Source organism: Microcaecilia unicolor, chromosome 3 (genome assembly GCF_901765095.1).
Source record: "Microcaecilia unicolor chromosome 3, aMicUni1.1, whole genome shotgun sequence".
Classification (NCBI taxonomy): domain Eukaryota; kingdom Metazoa; phylum Chordata; class Amphibia; order Gymnophiona; family Siphonopidae; genus Microcaecilia; species Microcaecilia unicolor.
The window spans coordinates 235,804,840-235,826,166 of NC_044033.1; the positions used below are offsets into that span (position 1 = coordinate 235,804,840).

The 21,327-nt window shown below is 47.6% G+C and overlaps 1 protein-coding gene across 1 annotated transcript in view; it reads right to left on the reverse strand.

Annotated features, from left to right (window-relative positions):
* LOC115464451 (vomeronasal type-2 receptor 116-like) overlaps positions 1–21,327 on the reverse strand; it is a 117,213-nt gene that overhangs the window by 57,231 nt on the left and 38,655 nt on the right. Inside the window, exon 2 of the mRNA XM_030194831.1 lies at positions 19,964–20,191. Coding sequence (XP_030050691.1) covers positions 19,964–20,191 — 228 coding nt within the window. The remainder of the gene's footprint in view (positions 1–19,963; positions 20,192–21,327) is intronic.

A 21,327-nucleotide genomic window follows, 5' to 3' on the forward strand; every position in this document is an offset into this window, starting at 1 on the left:
CCAAAACCAGAAGTACCTCTAACAGCAAAACAGAAGTGCTTCTACCAGCACCAAAAGGGAAAGCAGGGGAGCCACAAGGAAAAAGCAGGGAAGCTAAACACATAAGTCAAAGGTGCACACTGTACCAACACCTTAGGGTTACCATATGGCTCCAGAAAAAGGAGGACGGATTGAGCCAGCCGGGTTTTACTTCCATTGCTTTCAATGGAAGTAATTGAGCCAGCCGGGTTTTACTTCCATTGTTTTCAATGGAAAGCAATGGAAGTAAAACCCGGCTGGCTCAATCCGTCCTCCTTTTTCTGGAGCCATATGGTAACCCGTCTAACCTGGACCTATAGCAAGCGTTGCAAAGGCCCTGAAGCAGGGTTGCCAGGTGGAAAATTTTTTTCCAGCCCACTGGAGCCCAAAAAACAGCCCAAAAACCGCCCAAACACAAACCCCGCCCCTGACACCTCCACCCCCGCGTCATCACCCCCGCCCCCGCCGTCATAAACCCCGCCCCCGCCGTCACCGGCCCCGCCTCCCACGTCACCGGCCCCGCCTCCCCGTCATCGGCCCCGCCTCTTACGTCATCGGCCCCGCCTCCCCGTCATCGGCCCCGCCTCCCCGTCATCGGCCCCGCCTCCCACGTCATCGGCCCCGCCTCCCACGTCACTAACCCCGCCCAAAACGTCATTAACCCCACCCAAAAACGTCACTAACCCCGCCCCCCCCGCGGCCGAAAAAACCGCCCGAAGCACAAAAACCAGCCCAAAAAACCGCAACCCGCCGCGGGCAAAAATTTCCCGCGGCGGGTCGCGGAAAACCGCCCAATTGGGCGGTAAAACCGCCCACCTGGCAACACTGCCCTGAAGAGAAGAACACCACTTCCTTATCAAGGCCCTGCCTGATGATGTCACAACTACCAGACACAGGCAGCCAGCATACTGAAACACAGAGAGGCTTAACCCACACAGCTGCAGTATAGTGAAGCAATTAGAGTCATGCTGCTGGAAGCAGCCAGCACAGAGAGACAGAGCTAGCTCAGAAAGGACAGAGAGAAGAAATAGAAGCCAGCACAGAAGCTGACCCCCAGAAATAAGGTAAGTCTGGGAGGGGTCACAGCCACAATCGTGACATATAGAAGACTGCAAACTATTTGCAAATAGGACAACACTTATGTTGAAATCATGCACACTCTTTTCCACAATTCTTTCAATGGTATTATCAGGAAAAGAGTGTGTACTCTTTTGAAAGGAATGCACATCTCTGTCGTTAGCCACATGCAAACAACAGCCTATCCATGCATACTGAAATGCAGCCCTTCCTTGTGTAGAATTTGATAGGGTAATTATCAAAGGATTTATGGGCCTAATTTTGGGAGTCAGTATCCTAAATGTACCCCTTTTTTAACAAATTTGCTTTTTAGTTTTCTTAGCTGTCAGAACCTATTAATTTGCTTTGACTGCACATGTTTTTTGCTGCCCTGAAGAAGCTGACTTCCTAGATGTCTAGCTAGTCATGTCTAATCGTTGGACCAGCCCTTTGAGAACAAGTGCTCTGTTTATCTGTTACACTTTGCTGGAGTAGTGTGCCAATTTGATGTACAACTGCTAAATTCCACAAACAGGCTTATTTTCGACACAATCGCAAGATGGGTGTCCTTCTCACAGGGTCGCCCTAATCGGTATAATGGAAAGCTGATTTTGGGCGTCCCCAACTGCTTTCCGTCGAGGGGACGACCAAAGTTCCCGGTGGCGTGTCAGAGGTGTAGCGAAGGCGGGACTTGGCTGTGCCTAACACATGGGCGTCCTTGACCCATAATGGAGAAAAAAGGGCGTCCCTGACGAACACTTGGACGACTTTACCTGGTCCTTTTTTTCTTACGACCAAGCCACAAAAAGGTGATTGAACTGACCAGATGACCACCGGAGAAAATCGGGGATGACCTCCCCTTACTCCCTCAGTGGTCACTAATCCCATCCCACCCTAAAAAAAATTTTTTAATATTTTTTGCCAGCCTCTATGCCAGCCTCAAATATCATACCCAGCTCCATGACAGCAGTATGCAGGTCTCTGGAGCAGTTTTAGTGGGTGCAGTGCACTTTAGGCAGGCGGACCCAGGCCCATCCCCCCTACCTGTTACACTTGTGGTGGTAAATGTGAGCCCTCCAAAACCCACCAGAAACCCACTGTAGCCACATCTAGGTGTCCCCCTTCACCTGTAAGGGCGATGGTAGTGGTGTACAGTGGTGGGTAGTGGGTTTTGCTGGGCTCAGCACACACGGTAAAGGAGCTATGTACCTGGGAGCAATTTGTGAAGTCCAGTGCGGTGCCCCCTAGGGTGCCCGGTTGGTGTCCTGGCATGTGAGGGGGACCAGTGCACTACGAATGCTGGCTCCTCCCATGACCAAAGGGCTTGCATTTGGTCATTTCTGAGATGGGTATCCTTAGTTTCCATTATCGCCAAAAATCAGAAACGACCAAGTATAAGGACGACCAACTCTTGGGACCACCTAAATGTCAAGATTTGGGCGTCCCCGACTGTATTATTGAAACAAAAGATGGACGCCCATCTTGTTTCGATAATACGGGTTTCCCCACCCCTTCGCCAGGACGTCCTACAAGGACGTCCTCAGGAAAACTTGGGCACCCCTTTCGATTATGTCCCTCTCTGTGTCCTACTGATACTCCGTAGCTACCAATGATGAGTAATATTAGCCCACCAAACATTTGTCAATGGAGCACCACAGGTAGTTTACTGGCTTGGATCCAAGAAATCCTACAGCTTCCACTTCACCATGACATTTACAACTCACTCTCAAGACACCTATTGTGGAGAAATCCAATCTGATTTCACATTCCAGACTCAGACCTGACCGAAAGCAGTCTGTGGTGCAAAAGTTGACCACAAATACATGTTACTCAGATCTTGTACAAGTTCTGATGACCTGGTTTCAACCTTCCACATCATTTGTGGTCATAGTTATAAACCAGTTTCAGTCGGGCTATGGTCAGTATGTATTCAATGAATAGCACTAGAGCTTTAAAGATTATCCAGACTGTCTATGTACTGTTTACCAGACATTGGAATACATCAAAAATACACGTCCACTCACACGTCTACCTGGTGGTCTTGAGGCTTTGTACACTGCATCAGACTCTGTTATCAACTGGCTTATTGAATGATAAGCATCTGTTTGTTTGTTTGTTTATTTCAGCATATTTGATATACCACTATGGTCTAGAACACACAGGAAGTGGTTTACAATTCATAAAAAAGCAAAGATACAGGTAGAAAGGAAGATCAGGGAGAAAGGACGCGAGATTGATCAAGACATCAAGAAGAGAGAGGGAAAGCCATAGAGAACAGATAGTCTTTCAGGGATTGTTTGAAGGCAGGAAAAGAGAACTGATTACATACATAGAGTGGGAGATTGTTCCATAATTTGGGGCCCAGATAACTAAGTGAGCATTGTTGTTCAAATAGAGTCAATGATTGCTCAAATTGGCCACGCTTTTACTTAATAGTGTGCCCTATTACTCAGTATTAAGCACTGTTGTTCTATAACACGTAATATTATTGACTAGGCACACATACCCTGAATGCTATATATGGCAACTACAGTTGCACATGCAAATCAGCATGCATAGCCAATTTGCGTATGCCACTTGATTAATGAACCAATCAGCACCAATAATTGACTGCTAACAATCAATTATTGGCCTTAATTGGGAGTTGGAAATATATAATACATTCTATAATGATGTGCATGTACCTCCTAAAGCATATAATTTCATGGGGGGGGGGGGTTGCTTAGGAGAGTTTTGGGGCATTCCTATGAGTTACACATCTAGTTATAGAATAAGCCCAATTCATACCAAGTTATAGAATAGCCCAATTCACATCTAATTTAGGCTCTGGTATCTACACCTGGATGCAGCAGGCATAATACATGTGCCTTAAATATGACATAAATTAGGCACTTAAGCGCAATGTTATAATCATTTTGTTTGTAGTGCTCTGAATCTTTTCTACTATATGTTTTTTGAGATGTGGGGGTCCAGAATTGCGCATAATGGGATAAATTTTTTCAAAAATTATAAAGACCAGGGGAAACTCAATGAAGTTACATGGAAATACTTTTATAACAAAAAGGAGGACATATTTTTCACTCAATGAATAATTTAGCTCTGGGGCTCATTGCTGCAGTTAGTGTATCTGGGTTTAAAAAAGGTTTGGACAAGTTCCTGGAGGAAAGGTCCATATTCTGCTATTGAGATAGACATGGGTGAAGCCACTACTTGGCCCTGGATGGGTAGCTTGGAATGTTGCTAATTGGGTTTCTGACAGGTACATGTGACCTGGCTTGGCCACTGTTTGGAAATGGGATACTGTGCTAGACGGACCATTGGTCTGACCCAGTATTGCTTTTCTTATGTTCTTAAAGATAGGCACTGAAATAATGAGTGTTATTACAGTATTCTGTAACAGATGCTCTGCATAAATTGACCTTTAGAGAATATTAGGTTACTACATAAGTATTGCCATACTGGGAAAGACCAAAGGTCCATCGAGCCCAGAATCCTGTTTCCAACAGTGGCCAATCCAGGTCACAAATGGCAAGATTCCAAAAAAGGTACAAAACATTTTATACTGCTTATCCCAGAAATAGTGGATTGTGCCCACGTCCATTTAATAACGGTCTATTGACTTTTCCTTTAGGAAGCCGTCCAAACCTTTTTTAAACTCCGCTAAGCTAACCGCCTTTACCACATTCTCTGGCAACGAATTCCAGAGTTTAATTACAAGTTGAGTGAAGAAACATTTTCTCCGATTTGTTTTAAATTTACTACATTGTAGCTTCATCGCATGCCCCCTAGTCCTAGTATTTTTGGAAAGCGTGAACAGAATCTTCACATCTACCCATTCAACTCTACTCATTGTTTTATAGACCTCTATCATATCTCCCCTCAGCCGCCTTTTCTCCAAGCTGAAGAGCCCTAGCCGCTTTAGCCTTTCCTCATAGGGAAGTCGTCCAATCCCCTTTATCATTTTTGTCGCCCTTCTCTGCACCTTTTCTAATTCCACTATATCTTTTTTGAGATGCGGCGACCAGAATTGAACACAATATTCGAGGTGCGGACGCACCATGGAGCAATACAACGTCATTGTAACATCCTCATTTTTGTTTTCCATTCCTTTCCTAATAATACCTAACATTCTATTTGCTTTCTTAGCCGCAGCAGCACACTGAGCAGAAGGTTTCAACGTATCATCGACAACGACACCTAGATCCCTTTCTTGGTCCGTGACTCCTAACGTGGAACCTTGCATAAGGTAGCTATAATTTGGGTTTCCTCTTTTCCACATGCATCACTATGCACTTGCTCACATTAAACGTCATCTGCTATTTAGACGCCCAGTCTCGTAAGATTCTCTTCTAATTTTTCACAGTCCTCCCGTGATTTAACGACTTTGAATAACTTTGTGTCATCAGCAAATGTAATTACCTCACTAGTTACTCCCATCTCTAGGTCATTTATAAATATGTTAAAAAGCAGCGGACCCAGCACAGAGCCCTGGGGAACTCCACTAACTACCCTTCTCCATTGAGAATACTAACCATTTAACTCTACTCTCTGTTTTCTATCTTTTAACCAGTTTTTAATCGACAATAGAACACTACCTCCTATCCCATGACTCTCCAATTTCCTCTGGAGTCTTTCATGAGGTACTTTGTCAAACACCTTCTGAAAATCCAGATACACAATATCAACTGGCTCCCCTTTATCCACATGTTTGTTCACCCCTTCAAAGAAATGTAGTAGATTGGTGAGGCAAGATTTCCCTTCACTAAAACCTTGTTGGCTTTGTCTCATTAATCCATGCTTTTGAATATGCTGTGTAATTTTGACCTTAATAATAGTCTCTACCATTTTGACTGGCACCAGCATCAGACTCACCGGTCTATAGTTTCCTGGATCTCCTCTAGAAACTTTCACACCTAACTTTGGGCGCGAGCATTTACACCTGTTGAAAAGTTGGTACTGGAACCCAACCGATGGCAATTAGGTGTGCAAATGTAGGTATTCTATAACATTGTAGCTAACTTATGGGATTGCCCTTTACCTGTCCATTCCCTCCCCATGGCCACACTCCCTTTGGAGTTGCATGCTGTGAAATTCAGGCATGCATGTTACAGAAATGGGCAGAATGCAAATCCATAAGCTACTCCTAATTACTGCCAACTAAGGGCTTGTTATCGCTTAATTGGCTAATTAGTTTATACACAAATTTGCTATCTATGCCCAAATTTGCATATCCAACTATTAGCGATCTATACAGAATGCGGCGGAATACTCATTAGAGCACTGCATAATAGGGAAGGGCAGCCAAAAGTGTTTGTTTCCTTTCATTTTCCATGTCTTTTACAGTTATGTTTGTTTCATTTGGTTCTTTTGGCAATGCTGTTGTCATGAGAACAAAATCACTGAATGTTCACTCTTACAGAATACTGTACACTAAGTGCAAATAGGACAACACTCTTGGTTTGAATGGGTGCATTATCATGAAAAGAGTGTGTACTCTTTTGAAAGGGTGCATATCACTATCGTTATACATATGCAAAGAGCCCCTCCTGTCATATCAAGCAATTCTCCTTTCTCCCCTGCCCTCTCCTCCATTCATATCCAGCAATTCTCCTCTCTCCCCTACCCTCCCCTCTCATCCATGCCCAGCATTCTCCACGGCATCCCCCTCCAATCGGAATCTTCACTAGCAAAGACGTTTGCTAGCCCTCGCGCGCTCATGCGCACCGCGCATGCGCGACCGTCTTCCCGCCCGAACCGGCTCGTGTTCATCAGTCTTCTTTAGTCCGCGCTCGGGACGGTTGTGTTTTGCCGCCGTTTCGTACCCCTCAGAAGACTTTGCGCGTCTTTCGCGTTTCTACTTTTCTGTGTTTGTTTAAAAAAAAAAAGAGAGGAAGGTTCCCTTTTTTCCCGTATTTCTAGCTTTTTCCCAGTGTAAGTGTCCTTTCGCTTTCGGGAGCGGCCTTGTTGGTCGCCCGTACGGGTTTTTCTCCCTTTTTTTCTCGGTGCCTATTGTCATCATCGCGAATTTTGATTTCGCCAGCACGATTTTTCCGCCCATGTCATCGAAGCCTTCCAGCGGCTTCAAGAAGTGTACCCAGTGCGCCCGGATAATCTCGCTCACTGATAGGCACGCTTCGTGTCTTCAGTGTCTGGGGGCTGGGCACCGCCCGCAGGCCTGTAGTCTTTGTGCTCTTTTGCAAAAAAAGACTCGGGTAGAGAGATTAGCCCAGTGGAACGTTCTGTTCTCCAGCGCTTTGACGGCAACAGCATCTTGGGATTCGTCGTGTGCATCGGCGTTGGCAGCACCGAAGTCTTCGGGGATTGCATCGGCGTCGACGGCATCGAGGCGTATTCCTCCTGCATCGTCGGTACCGAGACTTCGAAAGAGTGCGTCGGCGTCGGTGGTACCGGGACCCCCGCTGGTGCTGATGTCATCGGACGGTGGTGCTTCGTCTGGATTGCAGGTGAGGGCTGTCCATTCCCCTGCTGGTGGCGGTGAGCCTTCGGGTAGGTCTCCTCCTGCCCTGAGGGCTCCTGTGGTACAGCACCCCCGGGATCGACCATCTTCGGCCCCGGTCCCGAGGAAGCGACATCTGAATTCAACGTCCTCCTCATCGGTACCGGGGAGCTCCGGAGATATGCTTCGCTCGAAGAAGTCGAAGAAGAATCGTCACCGGTCACCTTCCCGACTTGGTACTGGGAGCTCTGGGTCGCCGATGGAGTCGGCACCCAGCAGGCATCGGCACCGGGAGGACCGCTCACCCTCCATCCAGGAGGTGTTGGTGCGCTCTATCCCGGACAGCCCGGTACCGCCTCCGAGCCCGGAACAGATTCTGACCTCGACGCCTGCACCGGCTTCTCAGTCTTTCTCCCCGGCTGCTCTGCACGAGAATGTCCGGGACGTTCTTCCTGGCATCCTAGAAGAGCTGTTATGCCCTTCTCCGGTACCGGGGGTGCCTGCGCCACCGGTGCCGTCGAGTGAGGCGACAGCTGGCCCTTTGCCCGGGGTGAGGTCCCTGGTACCGGTACCGCTTGCGATACTGGCTTCGGCTGCCTCCCAGATGGACTCCCCGACGATGTCGGCGGAGGGAGCTTCGTCGCTGCCGGCCAGGAAGTCCACCTCTCGACGCTCCCACCGTGGCCGTGTTTCCACGGAGTCGGGACGGGCGCGGCTTCAGACACAGGTTCGTGAACTTGTGTCTGATACCAATGATGAGGCCTCGTGGGAGGCGGAGGAGGACATCAGATATTTCTCTGACGAGGAGTCTGATGGCCTTCCTTCTGACCCCACTCCCTCCCCTGAAAGGCAGCTTTCTCCTCCCGAGAGTCTGTCTTTCTCGGCCTTTGTCCGGGAGATGTCTACGGCCGGCCCCTTCCCGGTGGTCGTGGTGGATGAGCCAAGGGCTGAGATGGTTTGAGCTCTTGGACTATCCTTTTCCACCTAAGGAAGCGTCCACAGTACCCATGCATCATGACCTAAAAAAGACATTGCTGGCGAACTGGACCATGCCACTAACTAATCCCCACATTCCCAAGAACATCGAATCCCAGTATCGGATCCATGGGGACCCAGAGCTGATGCGCACTCAGTTGCCTCACGACTCTGGTGTAGTGGATCTGGCCCTGAAGAAGGCTAAGAGTTCTAGGGAGTATGCTTCGGCGCTCCAGGGCAAAGACCCCAGAACCTTAGACTCCTTTGGGAGGAAGGCCTATCATTCTTCCATGCTCGTGGCCAAGATTCAATCATACCAGCTCTACACGAGCATCCATATGCGGAACAATGTGCGGAAGCTGGCGGACTTGGTGGACCAGCTCCCTTCTGAGCAAGCCAAGCCGTTTCAGGAGGTGGTCAGGCAGCTGAAGGCATGTAGGAAATTCCTGGCCAGAGGGGTATTTGATACCTTTGATGTTGCGTCCAGGGCCGCTGCTCAAGGTGTGGTGATGCGCAGACTCTCATGGCTGCGTGCCTCCGACCTGGAGAATAGGATCCAGCAGCGGATTGCGGACTCCCCTTGCCGAGCGGATAACATTTTTGGGGAAAAAGTCGAACAGGTGGTAGAACAGCTCCACCAGCGGGATAACGCTTTCGACAAATTCTCCCGCCGGCAGCCTTCAGCATCTACATCATCAGGTAGACATTTTTATGGGGGAAGGAGGGCTGTTCCCTACTCTTCTGGTAAGTGTAGGTACAATCCTCCCTCTCGACAGCCTGCGGCCCAGGCTAAGCCCCAGCGCGCTCGCTCTCATCAGCAGCGTGCGCCTCAGCAAGGCCCCACAGCTCCCCAGCAAAAGCAGGGGGCAAGCTTTTGACTGGCTCCAGCAGAGCATAGCCGATATCAAAGTGTCCGTGCCGGACGATCTGCCGGTCAGGGGGAGGTTGAAAGTTTTTCACCAAAGGTGGCCTCTTATAACCTCCGACCGTTGGGTTCTTCAAATAGTCCGGCAAGGATACGCCCTCAATTTGGCCTCCATGCCTCCAAATTGCCCACCGGGAGCTCAGTCTTTCAGCTTCCAACACAAGCAGGTACTTGCAGAGGAACTCTCTGCCCTTCTCAGCGCCAATGCGGTCGAGCCCGTGCCACCGGGGCAAGAGGGGCTGGGATTCTATTCCAGGTACTTTCTTGTGGAAAAGAAAACAGGGGGGATGCGTCCCATCCTAGACCTAAGGGCCCTGAACAAATATCTGGTCAAGGAAAAGTTCAGGATGCTTTCCCTGGGCACCCTTCTTCCCATGATTCAGGAAAAAGATTGGCTATGCTCTCTGGACTTAAAGGATGCTTACACGCATATTCCGATACTGCCAGCTCACAGACAGTATCTCCAATTCCATCTGGGAACACGTCACTTCCAGTACTGTGTGCTACCCTTTGAGCTCTCCTCCGCGCCCAGGGTGTTCACGAAGTGCCTGGCTGTGGTAGCAGCAGCGCTCCACAGGCTTGGAGTGCACGTGTTCCCTTATCTCGATGATTGGCTGGTGAAGAACACATCCAAGGCAGGAGCTCTACAGTCCATGCAGATGACTATTCGACTCCTGGAGCTACTGGGGTTTGTGATAAATTATTCAGTCCCATCTTCTCCCAGTACAGAGACTCGAATTCATAGGAGCTCTGCTGGATTCTCGGACGGCTCGTGCCTATCTTCCAGAGACAAGGGCCAACAATCTGTTGTTCCTCGTCTCCCGGGTGCGAGCGTCCCAGCAGATCACAGCTCGGCAGATGTTGAGATTGCTCGGCCACATGGCCTCCACAGTTCATGTGACTCCCATGGCTCGTCTTCGCATGTGATCTGCTCAATGGACCCTAGCTTCCCAGTGGTTTCAGGCTGCTGGGGATCTAGAGGACGTGATCCACCTGTCCACGAGTTTTCTCAAATCCCTGCACTGGTGGACGATTTGGTCCAATTTGATTCTGGGACGCCCTTTCCAAATTCCTCAGCCGCAAAAAGTGCTGACTACGGATGCGTCTCTCCTGGGGTGGGGAGCTCATGTCGATGGGCTTCACACCCAGGGAAGCTGGTCCCTCCAGGAACAAGGTCTACAGATCAATCTCCTGGAGTTACGAGTGGTCTGGAACGCTCTGAAGGCTTTCAGAGATCAGCTGTTCCACCAAATTATCCAAATTCAGACAGACAACCAGGTTGCCATGTATTACATCAACAAGCAGGGGGGCACAGATCTCGCCCCCTGTGTCAGGAAGCCGTCAGCATGTGGCTGTGGGCTCGCCGTTACAGCATGTTTCTCCAAGCCACATATCTGGCAGGCGTAAACAACAGTCTGGCCGACAGGTTGAGCAGGATTATGCAACCTCACGAGTGGTCGCTCAACTCCAGAGTAGTGCGCCGGATCTTCCAGGTGTGGGGCACCCCCTTGGTAGATCTCTTCGTATCTCAAGCCAACCACAAGGTCCCTCAGTTCTGTTCCAGACTTCAGGCCCACGGCCGACTGGCATCGGATGCCTTCCTCCTGGATTGGGGGGACGGCCTCCTGTATGCTTATCCTCCCATACCTCTGGTGGGGAAGACTTTGTTGAAACTCAAGCAAGACCGAGGCACCATGATTCTGATTGCTCCTTTTTGGCCGCGTCAGATCTTGTTCCCTCTTCTTCTGGAGTTGTCCTCCGAAGAACCGTGGAGATTGGAGTGTTTTCCGACCCTCATCACCCATAACGAAGGGGCGCTTCTGCATCCCAACCTCCAGTCTCTGGCTCTCACGGCCTGGATGTTGAGAGCGTAGACTTTGCCTCTTTGGGTCTGTCGGAGGGTGTCTCCTTTGTCTTGCTTGCTTCCAGGAAAGATTCCACTAAGAGGAGTTACTTCTTTTTATGGAGGAGGTTTGCCTTTTTATGGAGGAGGCCTTAGATCCTCACTCTTGTCCTACACAGATCCTGCTTGACCACCTTCTACACCTGTCTGAGTCTGGTCTCAAGACCAACTCTGTAAGGGTTCACCTTAGCGCAATCAGTGCATACCATTACCGTGTGGAAGGTAAGCCGATCTCGGGACAGCCTTTAGTTGTTCGCTTTATGAGAGGTTTGCTTTTGTCAAAGCCCCCCATCAAACCTCCTACAGCGTCATGGGATCTCAATGTCGTTCTCACCCAGCTGATGAAACCTCCTTTTGAGCCACTGAATTCATGCCATCTGAAGTACTTGACCTGGAAGGTCATTTTCTTGGTGGCAGTAACTTCAGCTCGTAGAGTCAGTGAGCTTCAGGCCCTGGTAGCCCATGCTCCTTACCAGTGCTTTTTTTGTAGAAAAAAAGGTGCCGGTACTCATTATGGGCGGGGTCACCACATATGGCTCCACCCCTATGATAGCCACACCCACATTAACCACACCCCCTATACCAGCCATGGCGCATATAAACAGACATCATTGAAAATATTATAGTACTATAGGAGAAAAAAATAACGTGATTTTTTTTTCATGATAAATAATCTCTATAAGCTCTTACAGCTCCAGTATACCCAGTGCAAAATAAGACAGCCAATGTAAATTCTCAAATTGGACATATTACAAACACTAAAATGAAAATAAAATGATTTTTTCTACCTTTGTTGTCTGGTGACTGTTTTTCTTTCCATATTGGTCCCAGTCTGTGATTCTGCTTTCCTTTGTTTTCGCTTAACTCTTCTGTGCCATTTGTCATTTTTGTCTCCTTTTTCTTTGCTTTCTTCAATATTTTTCAGGCTCTCTCTCTGTCCAGATTTAATTCATTCTTACTATCCATTCTTTAATTTCCTTCATCTACCTGTGGCTTTTCATCTTTTCCTCACCCTTGTTCTCCCCATGCCCCTTCCTCTTATTCTCCAGTCTTTCTCTATTCCCCTTTTCCATCCAGCAGCTCTGCTTTCTCTCCCCATCCTTCCAGTGTCTCCCCTATTTCTTTCTGCATTCTTCCATCCAGCGTCTTCCCTCTTTCTCTCCCCATCCTTCCGTTTTCCCTCTCTCTCTCTCCCCATCCTTCCATCTGTTTTTCCCCCTTTCTCTCCCCATCCTTCCATCTGTTTTTCCCCCTCTCTCTCCCCATCCTTCCATCTGTTTTCCCTCTCTCTCCCCATCCTTCCATCTGTTTTCCCTCTCTCCCCAATCCTTCCATCTGTGTTTTCCCTCTCTCTCCCCATCCTTCCATCTGTTTTTCCCCTCTCTCCCCATCCTTCCATCTGTTTTCCCCTCTCCCCAATCCTTCCATCTGTTTTTCCCCTCTCTCCCCAATCCTTCCATCTGTTTTTCCCTCTCTCTCCCCATCCTTCCCTCTGTTGGTTCCCTCTCTCTCCCCAATCCTTCCCTCTGTTGGTTTCCCTCTCTCCCTAATCCTTCCCTCTGTTGGTTTCCCTCTCTCCCCAATCCTTCCCTCTGTTGGTTTCCCTCTTTCTCTCTCTCCCCAATCCTTCCCTCTGTTGGTTTCCCTCTTTCCCTCTCTCCCCAATCCTTCCCTCTGTTGGTTTCCCTCTTTCCCCAATCCTTCCCTCTGTTGGTTTCCCTCTTTCCCTCTCTTCCCAATCCTTCCCTCTGTTGGTTTCCCTCTTTCCCTCTCTCCCCAATCCTTCCCTCTGTTGGTTTCCCTCTTTCCCTCTCTCCCCAATCCTTCCCTCTGTTGGTTTCCCTCTTTCCCCAATCCTTCCCTCTGTTGGTTTTCCTCTTTCCCCAATCCTTCCCTCTGTTGGTTTCCCTCTTTCCCTCTCTCCCCAATCCTTCCCTCTGTTGGTTTCCCTCTTTCCCTCTCTCCCCAATCCTTCCCTCTGTTGGTTTCCCTCTTTCCCTCTCTCCCCAATCCTTCCCTCTGTTGGTTTCCCTCTCTCCCCAATCCTTCCCTCTGTTGGTTTCCCTCTTTCTCTCTCTCCCCAATCCTTCCCGCTGTTGGTTTCCCTCTTTCCCTCTCTCCCCAATCCTTCCCTCTGTTGGTTTCCCTCTTTCCCCAATCCTTCCCTCTGTTGGTTTCCCTCTTTCCCTGTCTCCCCAATCCTTCCCTCTGTTGGTTTCCCTCTTTCCCTCTCTCCCCAATCCTTCCCTCTGTTGGTTTCCCTCTTTCCCTCTCTCCCCAATCCTTCCCTCTGTTGGTTTCCCTCTTTCCCTCTCTCCCCAATCCTTCCCTCTGTTGGTTTCCCTCTTTCCCTCTCTCCCCAATCCTTCCCTCTGTTGGTTTCCCTCTTTCTCTCTGTCCCCAATCCTTCCCTCTGTTGGTTTCCCTCTCTCTCCCCAATTCTTCCCCCACCCCCCGCGACACTCCGGACGAGTCCTGCACTTAGTTTTTTTTTTTAAGACTCAGAACATGCGAACGATGCAGCTGGCAGCGATTGAAAGAGGCTGTCTGGGCTGGCGTCTGCGTCGGAGCTTCCCTCACCCTCTGCGAGTCCCGCCTTCATTGTTACAACTTCCTGTTTCGCGGGACTCGCAGAGGGTGAGGGAAGCTCCGATGCAGACGCCAGCCCAGACAGCCTCTTTCAATCGCTGCCGGCTGCATCGTTCGCGCGTTCTGAGTCTTAAAAAAAAAAAACTAAGTGCAGGACTCGCCCGGAGTGTCGCGGGGGGGGGGGGGCGGGGCGGGCAAAAAAAGGTGCCGGTACGCCGTACCGTTGCGTACCGGCACAAAAAAAGCACTGCTCCTTACACTAAATTTCATCATAATAGAGTAGTCCTCCGCACTCACCCTAAGTTCTTGCCGAAGGTGGTGTCTGAGTTCCATCTGAACCAGTCAATTGTCTTGCCAACATTCTTTCCCCGTCCGCATTCCTGCCCTGCTGAACGTCAGCTGCACACATTGGACTGCAAAAGAGCATTGTCCTTCTATCTGGAGCGGACACAGCCCAACAGACAGTCCGCCCAAATGTTTGTTTCTTTTGATCCCAACAGGAGGGGAGTGGCTGTGGGGAAACGCACCTTGTCAAATTGGCTAGCAGACTGCATTTTCTTCACTTATGCCCAGGCTGGTCTGGCTTTTGAGGGTCATGTCACGGCTCATAATGTTAGAGCCATGGCAGCGTCAGTGGCCCACTTGAAGTCAGCCACTATTGAAGAGATCTGCAAGGCTGCGACGTGGTCATCTGTCCACACATTCACATCTCATTACTGCCTGCAGCAGGATACCCGACGCGACAGTCGGTTCGGGCAGACGGTGCTTCAGAATCTGTTTGGGGTTTAGAATCCAACTCCACCCCCCTAGGCCCATTTTTTATTCTGTTCCAGGATACACTCTCTGTTAGTTGGATAAGTTGTTAGGTCAATCTCAGTTATGTCCTCGCTGTTGCGAGGCCCAATTGACCATGTTTGTTGTTTTGAGTGAGCCTGGGGGCTAGGGATACCCCATCAGTGAGAACAAGCAGCCTGCTTGTCCTCGGAGAAAGCGAATGCTACATACCTGTAGAAGGTATTCTCCGAGGACAGCAGGCTGATTGTTCTCACAAACCCGCCCACCTCTCCTTTGGAGTTGTGTCTTCCCTTGTCTTTGTCTTGCTATATACGGGACTGACGAACACGAGCCGGTTCGGGCGGGAAGACAGTCGCGCATGGGCTCGCGAGGGCTAGCAAACGTCTTTGCTAGTGAAGATTCCGATTGGAGGGGCTGCCGTGGACGTCACCCATCAGTGAGAACAATCAGCCTGCTGTCCTCGGAGAATACTTTCTACAGGTATGTAGCATTCACTAATTCTCCTCTCTCCCCTGCCTTCCCCTCCCTCCATTCATGTCCAACAAGTCTCATCTCTCCCTTGCCCTCTCTTCCATGTCCAACGATTTCTGCTCCCCCCTCCCCTCCATGTCCAGTATCTCGCCCCAAACACCACCTGCCCCTTTTCGGTCCCCGCTCTCCTCCGAGTTCCAGGCCCCCCTCCCTCTACTCTGAGTTCCAGGCCCCCCTCCCTCCAAGTTCCAGGCCCTCCCTCCCTCCGAGTTCCAGGCCCCCATCTCCTCCGAGTGCCAGTCCCAACCTCTACCTGACCTCCCACACAGTTCTCTGCCCTCGCCTTCCTGCGTGCCGCCCAGAATTTAAAACTCATCTTACCTCAGGGTCCCAGCAGCAGCAGTGAAAAGCGAGCAGGCTCGGCGCTTCAGCCTTCCCTTCTCTCTCAGCTCTGGTCCCACCCTCATTTCCTGTTTCCGCAACGGCGGGACCAGAGCTGAGAGAGAAGAGAAGGCACCGAGCCTGCTCTCTTTTCACTACTGCTGCCGGGACCCCGAGGTAAGATGAGTTTTTGGGATCTTGCCAGGTATTTGTGACATGGATTGGCTATGGTTGGAAACAGGATGCTGGGCTTGATGGACCTTTGGTCTTTCCCAGTATGGCAGTACTTATGTACTTATACAGTGGTGGAAATAAGTATTTGATCCCTTGCTGATTTTGTAAGTTTGCCCACTGACAAAGACATGAGCAGCCCATAATTGAAGGGTAGGTTATTGGTAACAGTGAGAGATAGCACATCACAAATTAAATCCGGAAAATCACATTGTGGAAAGTATATGAATTTATTTGCATTCTGCAGAGGGAAATAAGTATTTAATCCCTCTGGCAAACAAGACCTAATACTTGGTGGCAAAACCCTTGTTGGCAAGCACAGCGGTCAGACGTCTTCTGTAGTTGATGATGAGGTTTGCACACATGTCAGGAGGAATTTTGGTCCACTCCTCTTTGCAGATCATCTCTAAATCATTAAGAGTTCTGGGCTGTCGCTTGGCAACTCGCAGCTTCAGCTCCCTCCATAAGTTTTCAATGGGATTAAGGTCTGGTGACTGGCTAGGCCACTCCATGACCCTAATGTGCTTCTTCCTGAGCCACTCCTTTGTTGCCTTGGCTGTATGTTTTGGGTCATTGTCGTGCTGGAAGACCCAGCCACGACCCAAATTTAAGGCCCTGGCGGAGGGAAGGAGGTTGTCACTCAGAATTGTACGGTACATGGCCCCATCCATTCTCCATTGATGCGGTGAAGTAGTCCTGTGCCCTTAGCAGAGAAACACCCCCAAAACATAACATTTCCACCTCCATGCTTGACAGTGGGGACGGTGTTCTTTGGGTCATAGGCAGCATTTCTCTTCCTCCAAACACGGCGAGTTGAGTTCATGCCAAAGAGCTCAATTTTGTCTCATCTGACCACAGCACCTTCTCCCAATCACTCTCGGCATCATCCAGGTGTTCACTGGCAAACTTCAGACGGGCCGTCACATGTGCCTTCCGGAGCAGGGGGACCTTGCGGGCACTGCAGGATTGCAATCCGTTATGTCGTAATGTGTTACCAATGGTTTTCGTGGTGACAGTGGTCCCAGCTGCCTTGAGATCATTGACAAGTTCCCCCCTTGTAGTTGTAGGCTGATTTCTAACCTTCCTCATGATCAAGGATACCCCACGAGGTGAGATTTTGCGTGGAGCCCCAGATCTTTGTCGATTGACAGTCATTTTGTACTTCTTCCATTTTCTTACTATGGCACCAACAGTTGTCTCCTTCTCGCCCAGCGTCTTACTGATGGTTTTGTAGCCCATTCCAGCCTTGTGCAGGTGTATGATCTTGTCCCTGACATCCTTAGACAGCTCCTTGCTCTTGGCCATTTTGTAGAGGTTAGAGTCTGACTGATTCACTGAGTCTGTGGACAGGTGTCTTTCATACAGGTGACCATTGCCGACAGCTGTCTGTCATGCAGGTAACGAGTTGATTTGGAGCATCTACCTGGTCTGTAGGGGCCAGATCTCTTACTGGTTGGTGGGGGATCAAATACTTATTTCCCTCTGCAGAATGCAAATAAATTCATATACTTTCCACAATGTGATTTTCCGGATTTAATTTGTGATGTGCTATCTCTCACTGTTACCAATAACCTACCCTTCAATTATGGGCTGCTCATGTCTTTGTCAGTGGGCAAACTTACAAAATCAGCAAGGGATCAAATACTTATTTCCACCACTGTATGTACTTATGACTGTTGTGGGAGAAGAGGGCGGGCACCGGGCAGGTCAGGCTGGCTGGGAAAGGGAACTTCCGATGGGTCAAAATATTTGGAATTCTCGAGCACCCACAGCACCCACGGAATCAGCGCCTATGCCAGGGCTGTGTTCAACGCGGGACTTGGGCATTCCTAAGACAGACATCTTTCAGCCTTAATGGAACAAAACAAAGACGTCCAAGACTAAAACTTAGATGTTTTGAGCTAGACATGTTTTTATAACAAATGGCTGTAGTCGGAATTGAACCCACTTCCCCAGGATCAAGGTCTGCTGCTCTAACCACTAGGCTACTCCTCACAAGGTGCACCCCAAATGACCAGATGACCACTGGAGGGAATTAGGGATCACCTCCCCTTACTCCCCCAAATCACAAAACAATTTTCCAAACAGGACTTTTTTTGTAGAAAATGACCTTTTCTGTTCTGATTTTGGGCATTTTACAAAAAACGTCCAAATTCGGACTTAGATATCATATCCAAAAATGCCCCTTGTGCATTTCACTTGCCCAAAGTCACAAGGAGCAGTGGAAATTGAACCAATGCTTCCAGTATCAAAGCCCGCTGCACTAACCTTTAAGCCACTCCTTCTTTGTTTTGGATGTTTTGCATTTGGATGTCTTTTGTTCGAAAATGGACCAAAAAACAAGACATCCATATCACAAATTGTCCAATTCACAAGACATTCATTGCATTTTCGAGCATAAAAGATAGACATCTCTCTTTTTCGAAAATGACCTTCTTTCCTGTTCAGAATTTGGATGTTTTTGTAAAATGTCCAAATTCTGATTTAGACTTTCTATCGAAAATGACCCTCTCTGTGTCCTACTAATACTCAGTGGCTACCAATGATGAGTAATATTAGCCCATCAAACATTTGTCAATGGAGCACCACAGCTAGTTTACTTGCTTGGATCCAAGTAATCCTAGAGCTTCCACTTCACCGTGACATTTAAGACTCTCAAGACACCTATTGTTGAGAAATTCGATCTGATTTCACATTCCAGACCTGGACCTGACTGAAGGCAGTCTGTGATGTAAGATAGTTGACCACAAATACAAGTATCTTGGATCTTGTACGAGATCTGATGACCTGGTTTCAAACTTCCACATCTTTTGTGGTCATGGTTATAAACCAGTTTCAGCCAGGCTATGGTCACTATGCATTCAGGGGCCCTTTTGCTAAGCTGCATAGGCGCCTACATGTGACCAACGCATGCCAAAATATGCCTTTTTTCTAGGTGTGGTGAACAGTTGATCTGCACATTGCAAAATATGCGCCTATACCAGTGCAGGCCACTTTTTGGTGTGCCTTAGTAAAAGGGCCCCTCAATGAATGGCACTAGAACTTCAGGGGTGATACAAATTGTCTATAATTTGGGGCCTAGATAACTGAAAGTGAGCATTATTGTTCAAATAGAGCCAACGTTTGCTCAAATTGGCCATGCTATTGCTTAATAATGTGCCCTATTGCTCAATATTGAGCACTGTTGCTCTATAGCACATAATATTATTGAATAGGTACATATACCTTGAATTATATATATGGCAACTACAGTTGAACATGAAATCAGCACGCATAGCAAATTTGCACGTGCAGTTTAATTGATTATTGAGCCAATCAGCACCAATAATTGGCTAACAATCAGTTATTGGCCTAAATTGGAAGTAGGGCGTATATCACATTCTATAGCAATGTGCATGTAACTCCTGTAGCATGTAATTTCAAGGGGGGTACTTAGGGGAGTTTTGGGGCAGTCATAAGAATTACACACCTGGTTATAGAGTAAGCCCAATTCACATCTAATTTAAGCTCTGGCAGCTACACCTACTACTACTACTACTTATCATTTCTATAGCGCTACAAGGCATACGCAGCACTGTACACCATGGACAGTCAAGGAATATGTTCAATATTGAGAATGCAAGCGCATTAAATTTGTCACAGATCAGGCACTTAAGAGCTGGTCTATAATGTGTGAATACCCTTTATAGAATAGAGCTCAATGTATACGTTTTTCTGTGTCAATGAAACAATTTACTGAATGTAGGGCCTGTTTACTAAGTGCTCTAGCATTTTTAGCACGCACTAAAAATTAGCATGTGCTAATGCTTGAGACACCCTCCTATATCCTTATAGCGCAGCTTAGTAAACAGGGCCCTTAGTCTATACTGTATAATTTGGAGAGATAAGGCACATTATTTGACCAATACTGTGCACTGTTTGAATAACAGTGCAGATTATTATATAATAGGGTGCACTATTGATGACATTGACCCAAAAATGAAAAATCAAAACCCTGAATAAGGCAATCAATCCAGTAAACAATACAGGTGACTAAAAAAAATGGAAATAAAAAAAAAAACCTGAATAAAAAAGTAAACCACACAGGAAAGTTAAAAATGGACATTTTTGTTTTGCATATCCTTGCTAAGAGCAAGGAGTTTAAATTGAATTGAAATCTGACCTCGGTGAATGTGCTGTCCCACGTCATCGCCTTTTCATAGATAGTAAATTCCTGCTCTGGTGGAGCATAAGGGTTATAACTTCCAACAATTTCTTTAATCCGTGTCCCATCAGGTAGAAACACTGGGCTTATAATATCATAACCAATGGCGAGATCACCATTCTCATCAAAAATGATTTCCTCCCCCAGAGCATTCTTAAAGTGGAGGTTCTTCAGATAATGATGAAGCTAATGAAAAAGAGAAAACATTTTGTTAGTGAAGCTCAGTGCAGGGATACACTCCTAACTTCAAGCAATACAAACTGCTCCTGATTTAGCAGACATGTTTTCATTTTGAAGCAACATTAGGGTGGAGCTTGTTTTTGAAAGGGGTCCCTTGTCACTACTATTGGCAGTGTTTACAATATACATGTAGGGCTAGATTGTATTTTTGTCACCTAAAAAATCAGCACTGAAAAAAATATATCTAATAGAAATGTATAACTTTGTCTAAAGTTCAGCATGTTTTTAGACAATGCCTAATACCTTTCCCTGTGACTAAATGTAGGCATGACTATTTACGCCAAGTAAATTCCTACACCTAAAGGCGCAGAGCAGGAATATTCTATAGCACTGCATATAGGGAATCTTTTACTAAGGCGAACACTCATGTTTTTAGCATACGATAAAATTGTGGTTGCGCTAAATGTTAGAGATGCCCATAGGAATGCATTGGTGTCACTAACGTTTAGTGCACCCACAATTTTAGCACAAGCCAAAAACGTGAGCATACCTTAGTAAAAGACCCTCATAAATTTTAGGAATGCCCATGACTGCCAATGACACAACCTTGCTCATCCCCCTTTTGAGATCCGCATGGAAGAATTTATGAGTATCCCAAAAATCAGCAAGGCAAACGATTTGCAAACTCCAAAGTGGAAAACAACAAAGCAGATCAGTGGTAGATGTACACAGTCTTTATTAATAGAATCGCATTAAAAAAATAAATGCCCGACACAGGTGTAAGTGGCAAAGTCAAACAGGATACACCAGGGAAATCTTCTACCATACAATGCTGGCTGTATCACGGGTCGTCTCTCAGTTATACAAATTTGATCTGAGCTGGTTTTTTCTGACTTCTGAACAGTTGATAAACATTGTTGGAACAAACATGTTTTTAGAAGAATTTCATAGTAAGGATCATTCAGTAGCCCCTGACGCAGCCCTGCTGGGCGAAACACAGCCTGTGTCAGGCATTTATGTTTTTAATGCAATTCTATTAATAAAGATTGTGTACATCTACCACTAATCTGCTTTGTTGTTTTCCACATTCCAGAATTTATGAGTATTACTTTATAAAATACGCTTAGCAAGTGTGCACATAA